This window comes from Trachurus trachurus (genome assembly GCF_905171665.1).
Source record: "Trachurus trachurus genome assembly, chromosome: 9".
Classification (NCBI taxonomy): Eukaryota; Metazoa; Chordata; class Actinopteri; order Carangiformes; family Carangidae; genus Trachurus; species Trachurus trachurus.
In genome coordinates, this window is record NC_139895.1 from 1,244,138 (window position 1) to 1,257,372 (window position 13,235).

The 13,235-nt window shown below is 44.9% G+C and overlaps 2 protein-coding genes across 2 annotated transcripts; one reads left to right on the plus strand and one right to left on the minus strand.

Annotated features, from left to right (window-relative positions):
* Nucleotides 1–3,775: 3,775 nt before the first annotated feature.
* brd3os (BRD3 opposite strand) lies at nucleotides 3,776–4,222 on the minus strand (the record flags this gene model as incomplete). Its single annotated transcript, XM_083979083.1, has 1 exon — nucleotides 3,776–4,222. Exon 1 carries the CDS (start codon nucleotides 4,118–4,120, stop codon nucleotides 3,776–3,778), a length of 345 nt encoding a protein of 114 aa, XP_083835209.1. The 5' UTR covers nucleotides 4,121–4,222.
* Nucleotides 4,223–6,795: 2,573 nt separating this feature from the next.
* On the plus strand, nucleotides 6,796–12,068 carry LOC310991368 (inactive phospholipid phosphatase 7-like). The gene is made up of 5 exons (XM_083979054.1): nucleotides 6,796–6,866; nucleotides 7,558–7,870; nucleotides 8,830–9,149; nucleotides 10,420–10,601; nucleotides 11,622–12,068. Exons 2-5 carry the CDS (start codon nucleotides 7,656–7,658, stop codon nucleotides 11,826–11,828), a joined length of 924 nt encoding a protein of 307 aa, XP_083835180.1. The 5' UTR covers nucleotides 6,796–6,866; nucleotides 7,558–7,655; the 3' UTR covers nucleotides 11,829–12,068.
* The last annotated feature ends 1,167 nt before the right edge of the window (nucleotides 12,069–13,235 follow it).

The following is a 13,235-nucleotide window of genomic DNA, read 5'->3' on the forward strand; positions in this document are numbered from 1 at the left end:
CAAACCACTCATACTGTAACGGACCCTCAGACCCCCCAGACCCGGTCCCTCAGACCCGGTCCACTATGCGGAGCAGGAATCGGAGTTCTGGTCCGGTTCGGCAAAAAACGCAAAATCTTACCAAGAATATTTGTCTTATTTCTCGTCAAAATGTCTCATTTCTAGTCAAAACTAAACTCTTTCCACTTAAAATAAGACTCATCACCTAAAAATGAACTTGTTTTTAGATCATTTTCACTTCTTTCAAACAAATTTTCACTTAAAATAAGTAGAAAAATCTGCCAGTGAAAGGAAGTTTTTGTGCTTGTAATATAATAAGACAGAAAAACTTGCTCCACTGTCAGATTTTTCTAATCTCTAGTCTCATTTCTAGTCAAAACGAGTCTCATTCTACTTAAGATAAGACTCATCACATTAAAAAGCAGCTTGTTTTTAGACACTTTTTTCTTCTTTCAAGCAGATTTTCATTGAAATAAGTAGAAAAATCTGATAGTGGAGCAAGTTTTTCTTTCTTATTACAAACACAAAAAACTTACTTTCACTGGCAGATTTTTCTACTTATTTCAAGTGAAAATTAGTTTGAAACAAGTGAAAATGATCTAAAAACAAGTGAAAATGATCTAAAAACAAGTTCATTTTTAGGTGATGAGTCTTATTTTAAGTGGAAAGAGATTAGTTTTGACTAGAAATTAGACATTTTGACAAGAAATAAGACAAATATTCTTGGGAAGATTTTGAGTTTTTGCAGCGCTGGAAGGAAACCAGCTTTTTAAAAGACTCTTTTCTCTCGTCTCATCTCGTTTTTTTTTTTTTTTTAACTGATTTTAGTGTCGGAACCAACAGGAAGTTGGAAAGAGGAGGGAGGGGGAAGGGAGGAGGGATGTTTTAAGAGAAGAAGAGAAACAGGAAATAAAAACAGGTCACGTTTAATAAGTTTTTACAGTCTGGTTCCTGATTGGCTGCAGCAGAGAGAAGCCCCGCCCCCTTCCTCTTCCTCCTCCTCCTCCTCCGGGACCGGGTCACAGGACTCGGATGTGACCGGTTGGGTCCCGAAAACTTCTTGTACTTGTACTTGGAGGCTCGCTCTGCTCTGCTCTGCTCTGATTGGTCGGCTGGTCGGTGTGATGTCACGAGTCCTGGAAGAGGTTTTGAAATGTCCAACTCTCTGGCTGAACCCTGAACGCATCATCGCTGTTAAACGACGACACCGCCGATCGATCGGATCGATCCACAATCATGTGACTCGTCTTACGTCTGTTCATCATCATCATCGTCACCTCCGACCTGTCAGGTGTTCGTTTGGTCGTTTGTGGGCGGAGTCAACGGCCGCCATTTCCTCTTCTCCTTCTTCTGTCAGTCGGAGCGGCGTTCGTCTTGGATCGATAATAATATTGATCCGATCATGGATTGGGACGGACGGACAGTCGACGGTTTTGTTGTTGTTTGACAGCAAGCAAGCGGGCGGGCGGGCGGCGGCCATGATGCATTGCCGTGGTAACCCTCCTCCTCCTCCTCCCTTCCTTCATGTTTTTAGTTGATGGTCGAGCTTTGATGCTAATAGTTAATTTTTGTATTTTAATAAGAAAAAGGAAAAAAGTGATTTTATGTATTTGCATGCACTCCGGCCGTACGTTCTTCTTCTTCTTCCGTATGTTGAGCACTGTATAGTAGCTGTATAGTAGCTGTCTGAGGTCGTAGCGCCGCCTAGAGGGACAGAGAGATGGAGAGAGATGGAGAGAGAGATGGAGAGACAGAAACAGACAGACAGAGAGAGAGAGAGAGGACGAACCAACAAACCAACAAGTGAATTATTTGATGTAATTACTGATATGGGATCCTTATTTTCTGAGTTCCTTTGTTTTCATAAATAAACACATAAACTGACCCAGAGACTCGACTCTCACTCCTTCACCGTTCACTCATTCATTATTCACTCTGTCACCGTTTACTACTCACTCCTTCATTATAGGCTTCATGCACAGCTCCACTACTTCCTGTTTTACATCACTGGACAAACTGACAACAATGGTCAGACCTGGATTCATCAGTTTGTCCAATGATGTGAGACAGGAAGTAAAGGAGCTGTGCATAAAGCCTATTCACTGTTCACTCATTCATTACTCATTCATTGTCACTCTTTACTACTCACTCCTTCACTACAGGCTCTATGTACAGCTCAGCTCCTTTACTTCCTGTCTTACATCATTGGACAAACTGATGAATCCAGGTTGTTGTCAGTTTGTCCAATGATGTGAGACAGGAAGTAAAGGAGCTGTGCATAAAGCCTATTCACTGTTCACTCATTCATTATCACTCTTTACTACTCACTCCTTCACTATAGGCTCTATGTACAGCTCAGCTCCTTTACTTCCTGTTTTACATCATTGGACAAACTGATGAATCCAGGTTGTTGTCAGTTTGTCCAATAGTGTGAGACAGGAAGTAGTGGAACTGTGCATGAAGCCTATTCACTCATTCACCATTAACTATTCACTATTCACTCTTTCACTATTCACCCTTTAACTGTTCACTATTCACTCTTTAACTGTTCACTATTCACTCTTTCACTATTCACTCTTTAACTGTTCACTATTCACTCTTTCACTATTTACTCTTTAACTGTTCACTATTCACTCTTTAACTGTTCACTATTCACTCTTTCACTATTCACTCTTTAACTGTTCACTATTCACCCTTTAACTGTTCACTATTCACTCTTTAACTGTTCACTATTCACTCTTACTTGTTCACTAGTCACTCTTTAACTGTTCACTATTCACTCTTTCACTATTTACTATTCACCCTTTCACTATTCACTTCTTCACTCGTTCACCCTGAAGCAGCCGAGGCTTCGTCCAGTGAGAACACCTTTAACCAGCAGGTGAGTGACGTCATGAGGGGGCGGAGCCAAAGAATCATCACATGACCTGTTTATTCTTATGGAGGGACTTTTATTCTGAAAGGACAAACCGGAAACAGTAACAAGTTCATTAACGAGCTGAATAGAGAGGCCGAAGCGGAAGCAGGAAGTAACGTCGCCATGGGAACTCAATTAGGAAAAAGTCTCCATACAAATGAACGGGACTGAAAGTTTTATTTCGTGATCCGATTGAATTGTGTCATGATAAAACTCTCTGTCCTCTACCTGTTTAAAACATCACGTTTCATGAAGAGAAATCAGCAGTTTGTTGTAAAACGGCAACAGAAGAATGTGTTTAGTGTGAAGACGCTCCACGGACTACAGATCTGTGTCCCACAAAAAATACGTCACCAACTGACACGGGAAAGGAAGGACGCCATGTGGTCGCCATGGTGACGTCACTACGCCACCTGGAGTCTCTATGGTTACGGACTCTCGGAGTTTTATTCTACAATAGTTTTACAACAAACTGCTGATTTCTCTTCATGAAACGTGATGTTTTAAACAGGTAGAGGACAGAGAGTTTTATCATCACACTGTTCAATCACATTAGAAATAAAATTTTCAGTCCCGTTCACTCACATGGAGACTTTTTCAGAGTCGAGTTCCCATGGCGACGTTACTTCCTGCTTCCGCTTCGGCCTCTCTATCCAGAGGAAACGTCTGACGTCTCCACGGTAACACACTGTTATATACAATATTTACAACTTCACACATCCAGTCTCAGGACCGAGGGAGGTCTCTAGTCCTGGTCTCTGGTCCTGGTCTCTAGTCCTGGTCCTGGTCTCTAGTCCTGGTCTCTAGTCCTGGTCCTGGTCTCTGGTCCTGGTTCTGGTCCTGGTCCTGGTCCTGGTTCTACATGAGGCTGCAGATGCGGGACCGGCCCTCCTCCTCCTCCAGTCCGGTCTTGTCCCGGACCAGCACCGCCTGGTTGCCGTAGCGACTGTACCAGGCGGACTGGCTGCGGCTCAGGTACGAGGCCGGCGCCGTCAGGTCCTGCTGCTGCTGGGTCCAGACCAGCAGAGAGGTATCGCGGTACCGCAGCCGCGCGAAGGCCTCGGACAGCGCCTTCTCCGCCAGGGGGGGCCGACCAGGTCCCGGTCCAGGACCAGAACCTGGACCGGGACCTGGTTCTGGTTCTGGTTCCTCCGTGGCGGCAGCTCGCTCCTCTACAGGCGGGTCACAGTCACAGTCCGACATGTCGGCGTCGGTCCGGCGAGGACGGGAACGGTCTGGTCTGGTCTGGACCGGTCCAGGTCCGGGTCGACCCGGGTCATGTTCACACAGCTGCTGGTTCTGGTCCTGGTCTGGTCCTAGTCCTGCAGAACCACCTGCAGCAACGACACAGGTGCGATACATAAAAACATCTGCTCAGTGTCACTTTTAAAAGGTAATTGGTTATAGTTACTAGTTACTTTCCCCAAAGAGTAACTGAGTTTAAAGAGCTAATTACCAGTAAAAGTAACTATCGCGTTCACCTTCACGTTTTATATCTGGAACTAACCTCACTCACTCAGGATACTATAGATAGTGAGTTGGTTAGTTCCAGAGATGAACAGCTTTTTTCCGACCAGTTGATGAACTGAAACTAAAGTGTTAAAGGGATAGTTCACCCAAAATTGAAATTGCAATTATTATCTCCTCCCCCTCATGTGGACTAAGGGCTGGGAGAAGTTTCAGAGTCCTCCGTGGCTTCTCTGAGTTACAGGGGGTCTCGGCGTAGCAGTGCATGTCCATATAACGGTTGCAAATGGATACCAACTGTCTTCATAACAAAAAGACACACCAAAAAACATCCAAATACCTCCATGCTGCTCGTATGTAATGTCCCTCTTGTATTGAAGCCCCGAAATGAGAAATTGTACTGAAAAAAATTAAATAAGTCTGTATTTCAAACTTGTTTTGTAGCGGAAGCTCCTCGAAGCTCCTCTTCCCGGTTCGTCCAAATTTGACGAACCGGGAAGAGGAGCTTCTGCTACAAACAAGCTTGAAATATAGACTTATTTAATTTTTTTCAGTACAATTTCTCATTTCGGGGCTTCAATACAAGAGGGACATTACATACGAGCAGCATGGAGGTATTTGGATGTTTTCTGGTGTGTCTTTTTGTTATGAAGACAGTTGGTATCCATTTGCAACCGTCATATGGACATGCACTGCTACGCCGAGACCCCCTGTAACTCAGAGAAGCCACGGAGGACTCTGAAACTTCTCCCAGCCCTTAGTCCACATGAGGGGGAGGAGATAATGAGGGACATTTTAATTTTGGGTGAACTATCCCTTTAACAATATTAGACCAGTACTGAACTCGCTGCCTCTGGTCTGAACCGGACCGGACCGGACCGGTGCAGCTGTGACGTCATTCGGCTCGGTTCGGGTCTTACCTGGGTGACGTCAGGTGTGACGTTCCTCTCGGCTTCCGTAGAGTCAGCGGTTTTTATCGCTGACGTCGGCGGAGGAGCTAACAGCTGTTAGCCGCTAAAGCTGGATTTACCTCCCGTTAGCTTCTGTTAGCTTCCGTTAGCCTCCGTTAGCTTCCGTTAGCTTCTGCTTTTGTTTTGTTTTCTTCTCCCGTTAAGACTGACGTCACAGCCCGTTAAAGCGTCAGAAACGCCTCTTTTCTTCTCTTTCTTTAGCCGCCGCTAGCATATAACCGTTAGCACCGTTAGCACCCGAAGCTGCTGCTGCTGCCAATAGCAACGGTGCGTCAGCAGCGTCGTCCGGGTGGGAACTGATGACGGAGGGACACATGGTTCCTACCCGCTCTGCTCCGAGCTGGTGACGTAGCCGGAGCTTTGTTTGTTTCTTCTTCAATAAATCTTTATTGACAATATAATTTTCATAATGTTGACACAAACAACTGGGGTTATTCAAATAAGTACATCAAACAAAGAGCATCAATTATATGTTTTTCTTAGGAAAATACCACATTTAGTCACTCAACCCCCTGTTTGTGGCATCCCAGAGGGAAACTGAACAGTTCATCCTACGCACCCGTGACTCAAAGAATAAGTTTGTCATTATTAAATGTATGGCATACAGTTCTTTCTGTGTTTTACTTTTTACAAGACACCAAAAAGGATGTTGTTGTTCCAATTTAAAGAAAAATCTGAGTCAGTCTTCAATAATATGACATATTACAACCGTAGCTGGAGGTCCGACCTCACTCACCTGTAGTGACGTCACCACAAACTGAATCTGGAGCAAACTTTAAACTGGTATAAAGCTTAGCCTAAACTCAAACGAGAAAAAAAAAGATATAATTCTCCTGTATGATATGAAAAGGTTTAAAGGGCAAGGAACTTTTTTTTGTTGAATCTTTTAATTTTGTACGGGAAATGTAATATTACATTCACAAATGTAAATGTTCCTCAAAAAGACCAAGGATTCAGGAACTTAAAATAGAAATCCTCCTGTATATTCAAGCATTACATGGTATGACAGACTGAAAAGCTGTAAAAACATTAGACATTAACAAATCATTAAATATTTGTAAAGATAACCTCTATTTTGAATTAAATTGTGTAAATAGGTGTAAATATGAATAGGTTTTGTTTGGCTTTTGCCTTTTTGGTTTCTTTGGGCGTGTGTATAATATAAAATAAAAATAAATGTGTGTGTGTGTGTGTGTGTGTGTGTGTGTGTGTGTGTGTGTGTGTGTGTGTGTGTGTGTGTGTGTGTGTGTGTGTGTGTGTGTGTGTGTCTGGGGGAGGGGGGCAGTATTTATTTAGCCTGGCCCTGGTCCAGTCTGGTCCGGTCCAGCAGGGTGATGATATTCTATCTGAGTCTGGAGCCGCTGAGTCAAACCGAGGTAAATTTGGAGGCTCACGGCTCCCATAATGCACCAGGACAAAGCCAGAGTGGTGGTTTCTTCAATATATAGTAGATTCCTCTCAAGTTGTGCTTATTTCTCTCAGTTGAAACAACCCTTGGATACTGTTGCTAGGTAATTGTTGTTTTATTACTTTATACATGATTTTAATAGTTTTGAGGTCAACCAGATCATGGAATTTTAATGTTTTTAATTTGATGAAAAGTGGATTTGTAGTTAAAATAAAACTGTAGTTAGAACTGTAGTTAAAAAACAAAACTAATCAATAAGCGAATGAAGTGATAGCACTGCAAAAACTCAACATCTTTCCAAGAATATTTGTCTTATTTCTTGTCAAAACTAATCTCTTTCCTCTTAAAATAAGACTCATTACCTAAAAATGAACTTGTTTTAAGATCATTTTCACTTGTTTCAAACTAATTTTCACTTGAAATAAGTAGAAAAATCTGCCAGTGAAAGCAAGTTTTTTGTGTTTGTAATAAGAAAGAAAAACTTGCTCCACTATCAGATTTTTCTACTTATTTCAAGTGAAAATCTGCTTGAAAGAAGTAAAAAGTGTCTAAAAACAAGCTGCTTTTTATGTGATGAGTCTGATTTTAAGTAGAATGAGATTTGTTTTGACTAGAAATAAGACAAATATTCTTGGTGAGATTGTGAGTTTTTTGCAGTGTGAAACTTCTGGTTTCTGTGGTTTCAGGTCCAGGGACCGGGACCTGGTCCACCTGCAGCCTGATCCAGCACCAAACACACACACATCCTAGTGTTTTTCCACCCCCCCATACCCCCCCACCCTCCCTCTGAACAGCTGACAGCAGAAGAAGGCCAGCTGCTCTATTAATAGCAGAGTCCCTCAGAGTCTCAGACCCGATCCGCCTCGGTCCTGCAGAGCTCCAGTCCTCCACCATGCCGGGCAGCAGCAGCAGCAGCAGCAGCAGCAGCAGCCAGGCCCGCAGCCGGCCCCGAGACCGGAACAACGTCCTGAACCGGCCCGAGTTCATGTCCCTGAACCAGCCCCCCCGCCGGGAGCAGGGGGGGCCGGAGGGGGGGGGCCGGGGGGGCAGCGGCCCCAGAAGAGCCGCGTTCAGACAGCCGAGTCAGCAGGAAGAGCCCGGACTGAGGTAAGAGCCATGCAGGCTCCGCCCACTCACATGACATCACAGCTCACATGGCTGCTCATAGATACAGGTCTCAGAACCTCGGTGCTTCCTGTTGAACCAGCAGCGTATGTTACTCTGCTTTTTCACCGTCTCTGTGATCATTCTTCAGTTTTTTTGTCTTAAAGCAGAAGTAAGGTGAATGTTTGTGTTAATATAAGTCTTAAATAGTTGTATCTTCCGACAGCAATCACTTCTATAGAGTGTTTGGTCTGAAACACGGGTCTGTCAGTCACTCTGCTCTGCTCTGAGCCCAGGAGAAAACTTTCCTTGTATCCTACAACCTTTATCCAATGAGGAGAGAGAACGGCATAAAGGGGCAGTCCTCTCTGTGTGTGCAGCCAAGGGATGCGCCTGAATGTGGTGACGTAGGGACGAGGACGGGGACTGGTAACTCCATCGGCTGACAGGAAGTTAGACAAAACCACCGGATCACTTACTGATAGCTTTAACCCCCGTTTATCTGGAACTAACTATAAATATCTATTTTTCTTTTATACAGAAGCATTTTATGGAGCTAATTTATTCCTTTATTCTGGGAAACATGGACTGGTTTAGTTTAGTAATTACTGGTGTGTTTTGTTGGAACTAACCAACTCACTCAGTATCCCTCCGCCTGTGTGGAGGAATACTGGAGGAGTGAGTTGGTTAGTTCCAGATAAACGGCTTTTTTCCAACTAGCTGATGAACTGAAACAAATGTAAATATATATTTATATAGGCTAATGTATAACGTCCTACACTTTAACAGGTTGTTGTTATCTAGTGACGTCTTGAGTCAAGTAACAGAGTATTTTATTGTCATTAACGGTGGAAAAACAGGAACTTTTGGATTACTGTTACTGAAAACTGTAGCTCTGTTAGTAACGCCGTTATTACCATCACTGGTCACCATGACAACAGGTTGTCTGTTTGTGTCCCCAGGGCGTCCCGGGACGCCCCGGACGGCGGCGCGGCGGCGGACGGCGGGCTGAAGGACCCTCGGTTCCCGGAGCAGGACTGCATGCAGCTGAACCCGTCGTTCCGCGGCATCGCCATCAACTCGCTGCTCGCCATCGACATCAGTCTGTCCAAGCGCATGGGCGTGTGCGCGCGGACGCACGGCGCCGGCGCCCCGCTGCGCTCCATGGTGACGCTGCTGGCGCTCAGCGGACACGCGCTGCCCTGGATCGTTGGGACGCTCCTCTGTCTGTGGAGGAGCAACACGCTGGCGGGACAGGAAGTCCTCGTCAACCTGCTGCTCGGTGAGAGACCTATGGCAACAAGCCATTTTAACACTTAAAAACCAGACTGGATGTGTGTTGTAGATATCTGTAATTCAGTTTTGCCTCTTGTCAAAAAGAACATTTCAGATGTCTGCAACTACATTCTTCCTATAGGACAAATGACGTCACTTTAACCATTCATGTGTATGGGGTTTGTCATTACAGATATCTACAATTCAGTTGCAGATATCCACTATGTGAATTACAGATATCTGTAACTGAATTACCACTAGTACTAATTCCAGTTTGAGATATCTACAATTTGATTCAGAGTTGACTAGTCATAATTCCAGTTTTAGATATCTTTAATTCACCTCAATTAAAGATATCTACATGTCCCTTTTCGGATATCTTAAATTAAGTTTTGACTCAGCGAAATGACGTTGTAGATATCTGTAACTGGAATTATGACTAGTCAGAATCAAATTGTAGATATCTCAAACTGGAATTCGTACTAGTGGTAATTCAGTTACAGATATCAGTAATTCACATAGTGGATATCTGCAACTGAATTGTAGATATCTGTAATGACAAACCCCATACACATGAATGGTTAAAGTGACGTCATTTGTCCTAGGAAGAACGTAGTTGTGGATATCTGAAATCACAATTGTGGATAGGAAGAAACTTTGCGGATATCTGAAATGTTCTTTTTGACGAGAGGCAAAACTGAATTACAGATATCTTGAATAAAAAATCCAACTATTCAAAATGTAGTTAGGACCAGTCAGAAAGACGTTAATTCCAGAGAGTCAAACTTAGCTTTTAAATGTTAAATCCGCTTGCCATAGAGACCAAGACCAGGACCAGGACCTAGACCTGGTTTATCTGGTGGTTCAGAGAGTTACAACAAAGATCCTCTATAAACCAAGATGCCCCATGACAAGCTGCACCAATGATATGAAATGTTACAGCTTCACTTCCTGTCTCCTAAAGTGGGCGTGGTTAGAGCACTGGAAGAGAGAGTAAGGACACCACCATTGACTCCCGTGGTAAGGGTTTAAGGGTTTTGCGCCCCTAGTGGCAGGATATGGGTATTGCAAAAGCTCCCAGAAAACCCATTCACTCCAATGTATGTGTGTTGCCCACTTGCTGGTAAATTGATGAAAACGGCCGTGTTTTTGACCGTCCCTCCTCCTGGTTCAGACCTGGTTTTCACATCAGACCTGGTTTAGACCTGGTTCTGGTTCTGGTTTTGGTTCCGACACCTGTCCAGGTGCAGTGTTAACCCTCTGGTCTGTGTGTCCAGCTCTGTTCCTGGACCTGATGACCGTCGCTGGGATGCAGAAGTTGGTCAAACGCAAAGGACCCTGGGACTTCCCTCCGGGGCTTTTGGACATCATCGCCATGGATACGTATTCTTTCCCAGCGGCCCACGCGAGCCGCGCCGTCATGGTGTCCAAGTTCCTGCTCAACCACCTGGTGCTGGCGGTCAGTGGGTGTGTCCACGTGTCCCTGTCCACGTTGTCACCGTTCGCCTGTCCCACCTGTCTTACCTGTCCAACATTTAATACCTGTCCTACCTGTCCAACCTTCGATACCTGTGTTACCTTCAACACCTGTCCTACTTGTACTACCTTTAATACCTGTCCAACATTTAATACCTGTCCCACCTGTTCTACCTAACCTGTCCTACCTTTAACTCATTGAGTGCCGCGCTCCTTTCCAAAGTTTTAGTCAAGTGTACCGGCAATTTAGACCATTTTTGACGATTTTTGTAGAGCCACAGTGTATTCTATATTATTGCCACCAACACATACTGTGGCTCAATTGAAAGGTTTAACTTAATGCTTCAAGTGGCCACAAACCGTTTGTTTCTACGTGCCTCTGTTCCTGAGAAAAGTCAAGCTAAACATGGCTGGGTTTCACCAAAATCCCTCCTTTTTTTCTAGAAAAGGAGATAGAGCGTCTTTTATGAAAGGTGCTCTGTTTGTGCCTGTCGCTCTTCTGACACTCGCATTTCTGGATCAAAGGGCTCGTATAAGATAAATATACACAACAATTGTTGTTCTATTCACAAAACCACCATCGGGGGCGGGGGGGGCGCCACTAAACAACAATAACACAGACGCACCGTGCCGTGTCACAGCCACTCGCCGCGGAACGTGAGGGTCTGTTGGCCACAGCAGGTCAGGAACACTTTGATCGTCATCTATTTCAGTTCTCCTCGTCGTAGAGTCCCCAAATTTACATATAATGTGTATTAAAGTATCTATTTTCATAATTTTAAAAAAAAGCAAAAAACGTAAAATCTCGTTTTTGGCACTCAACACATGGGAACGAAAAACGAGAAATTACGTGGTTGGCACTCAATGAGTTAATACCTGTACTACCTTTGATACCTGTCCTACTTGTCCTACCTTTAATACCTATAAATCTTTCAGTGATGTCACAGTCTAGTGTGACATCACCCCCAGTCCTGATCCTGATCCTGATTGGCTGTCCCCCCAGGTGCCCCTGAGGATCCTGCTGTACCTGTGGGCCTTCCTGGTGGGCGTGTCCCGCGTGCTGCTGGGGAAGCACCACCTGTCGGACGTGGGCTGCGGCTTCGCTCTGGGCTTCCTGCACTTCAGCCTGGTGGAGTCGGTCTGGCTCGACTCCAACACCTGCCAGACCCTCATCTCCATCGGCACGCTGCGCTGGACCCTGCTGGTCTAGGACCCTGCTGGTCTAGGACCGGAGGCAGACCTGCAGCGATGTAGTCCGGTCTGGACCAGATCCTCACCTGCACCAGTCTGCTGAGCTGGACTCCACTGGTCCAGACCGGTTTAGACTGGTTTGGACTGGTTTGGCTGTGTGTGACTCTTTTAGGCCAGTCTGGATTCTGGACTCTGGACTCTGGATTCTGGACACTGGATTCTGGATTCTGGATTCTGGACTCTGGATTCTGGATTCTGGACACTGGATTCTGTATCTGGATTCTGGATCTGGATCTGGATCTGGACTCTGGATTCTGGACTCTGGATTCTGGATCTGGATCTGGATTCTGGACTCTGGATTCTGGATCTGGATCTGGATTCTGGACTCTGGATTCTGGATTCTGGACACTGGATTCTGGATTCTGGATCTGGATCTGGATCTGGATTCTGGACTCTGGATTCTGGACTCTGGATTCTGGATCTGGATCTGGATTCTGGACTCTGGATTCTGGATCTGGATCTGGATTCTGGACTCTGGATTCTGGATTCTGGATTCTGGATTCTGGACTCTGGACCCTGGAATCCAGATGCTGTCACTGCACCTTTTTAAACTGGTTTGGACCAGTACGGCCTGGTCTGGACAGGTCCTACTGAATTCTGGTTCCTGTTGGACTGGACTATAAAACTCTGAGGCTGCTATAAACTACTGGACTGGACTCTTCTGGTCTGGACTGGACTGGATCCTGAGGACCTGGTCCATGTTGGTTTGGTTGATCTGGTCGCATGGCAGACCTTTGAATTTAGAATAAGTGTGTGAGAGAGTGTGTGTCAACAAGTCTAAATCAAATCTTTTTCTTTCTTTTTTTCCCCATTTTCTTCATTCGACTAAAATCAGGACTCTTTAAAGGGATAGTTCACCCAAAATTCCAATTTCACCCATTATCTCCTCCCCCTCATGTGGACTAAGGGCTGGGAGAAGTTTCAGAGTCCTCCGTGGCTTCTCTGAGTTACAGCGGGGCTCCGTCCAGCACTGCATGTCCATATGACGGTTGAGAACAGAGCTCACTTTTCTTCGTCCAAAAAGACACACCAAAAAACATCCAAATACCTCCATGCTGCTCGTCTGTAATGTCCCTCTGGTATTGAAGCCCCGACATGAGAAATTGTTCCGCCGGTCAATGTAAATCACGCGAGATTTGCACTGACACAGGAAGAACAATGAACAAGCTTAAAATATTGACTTATTAAATTTTTTTCGGAACAATTTCTCATGTCGGGGCTTCAATACAAGAGGGACATTACAGACGAGCAGCATGGAGGTATTTGGATGTTTTTTGGTGTGTCTTTTTGTTACGAAGACAGTTGGTATCCATTTGCAACCGTTATATGGACATGCACTGCTACGCCGAGACCCCCTGTAACTCAG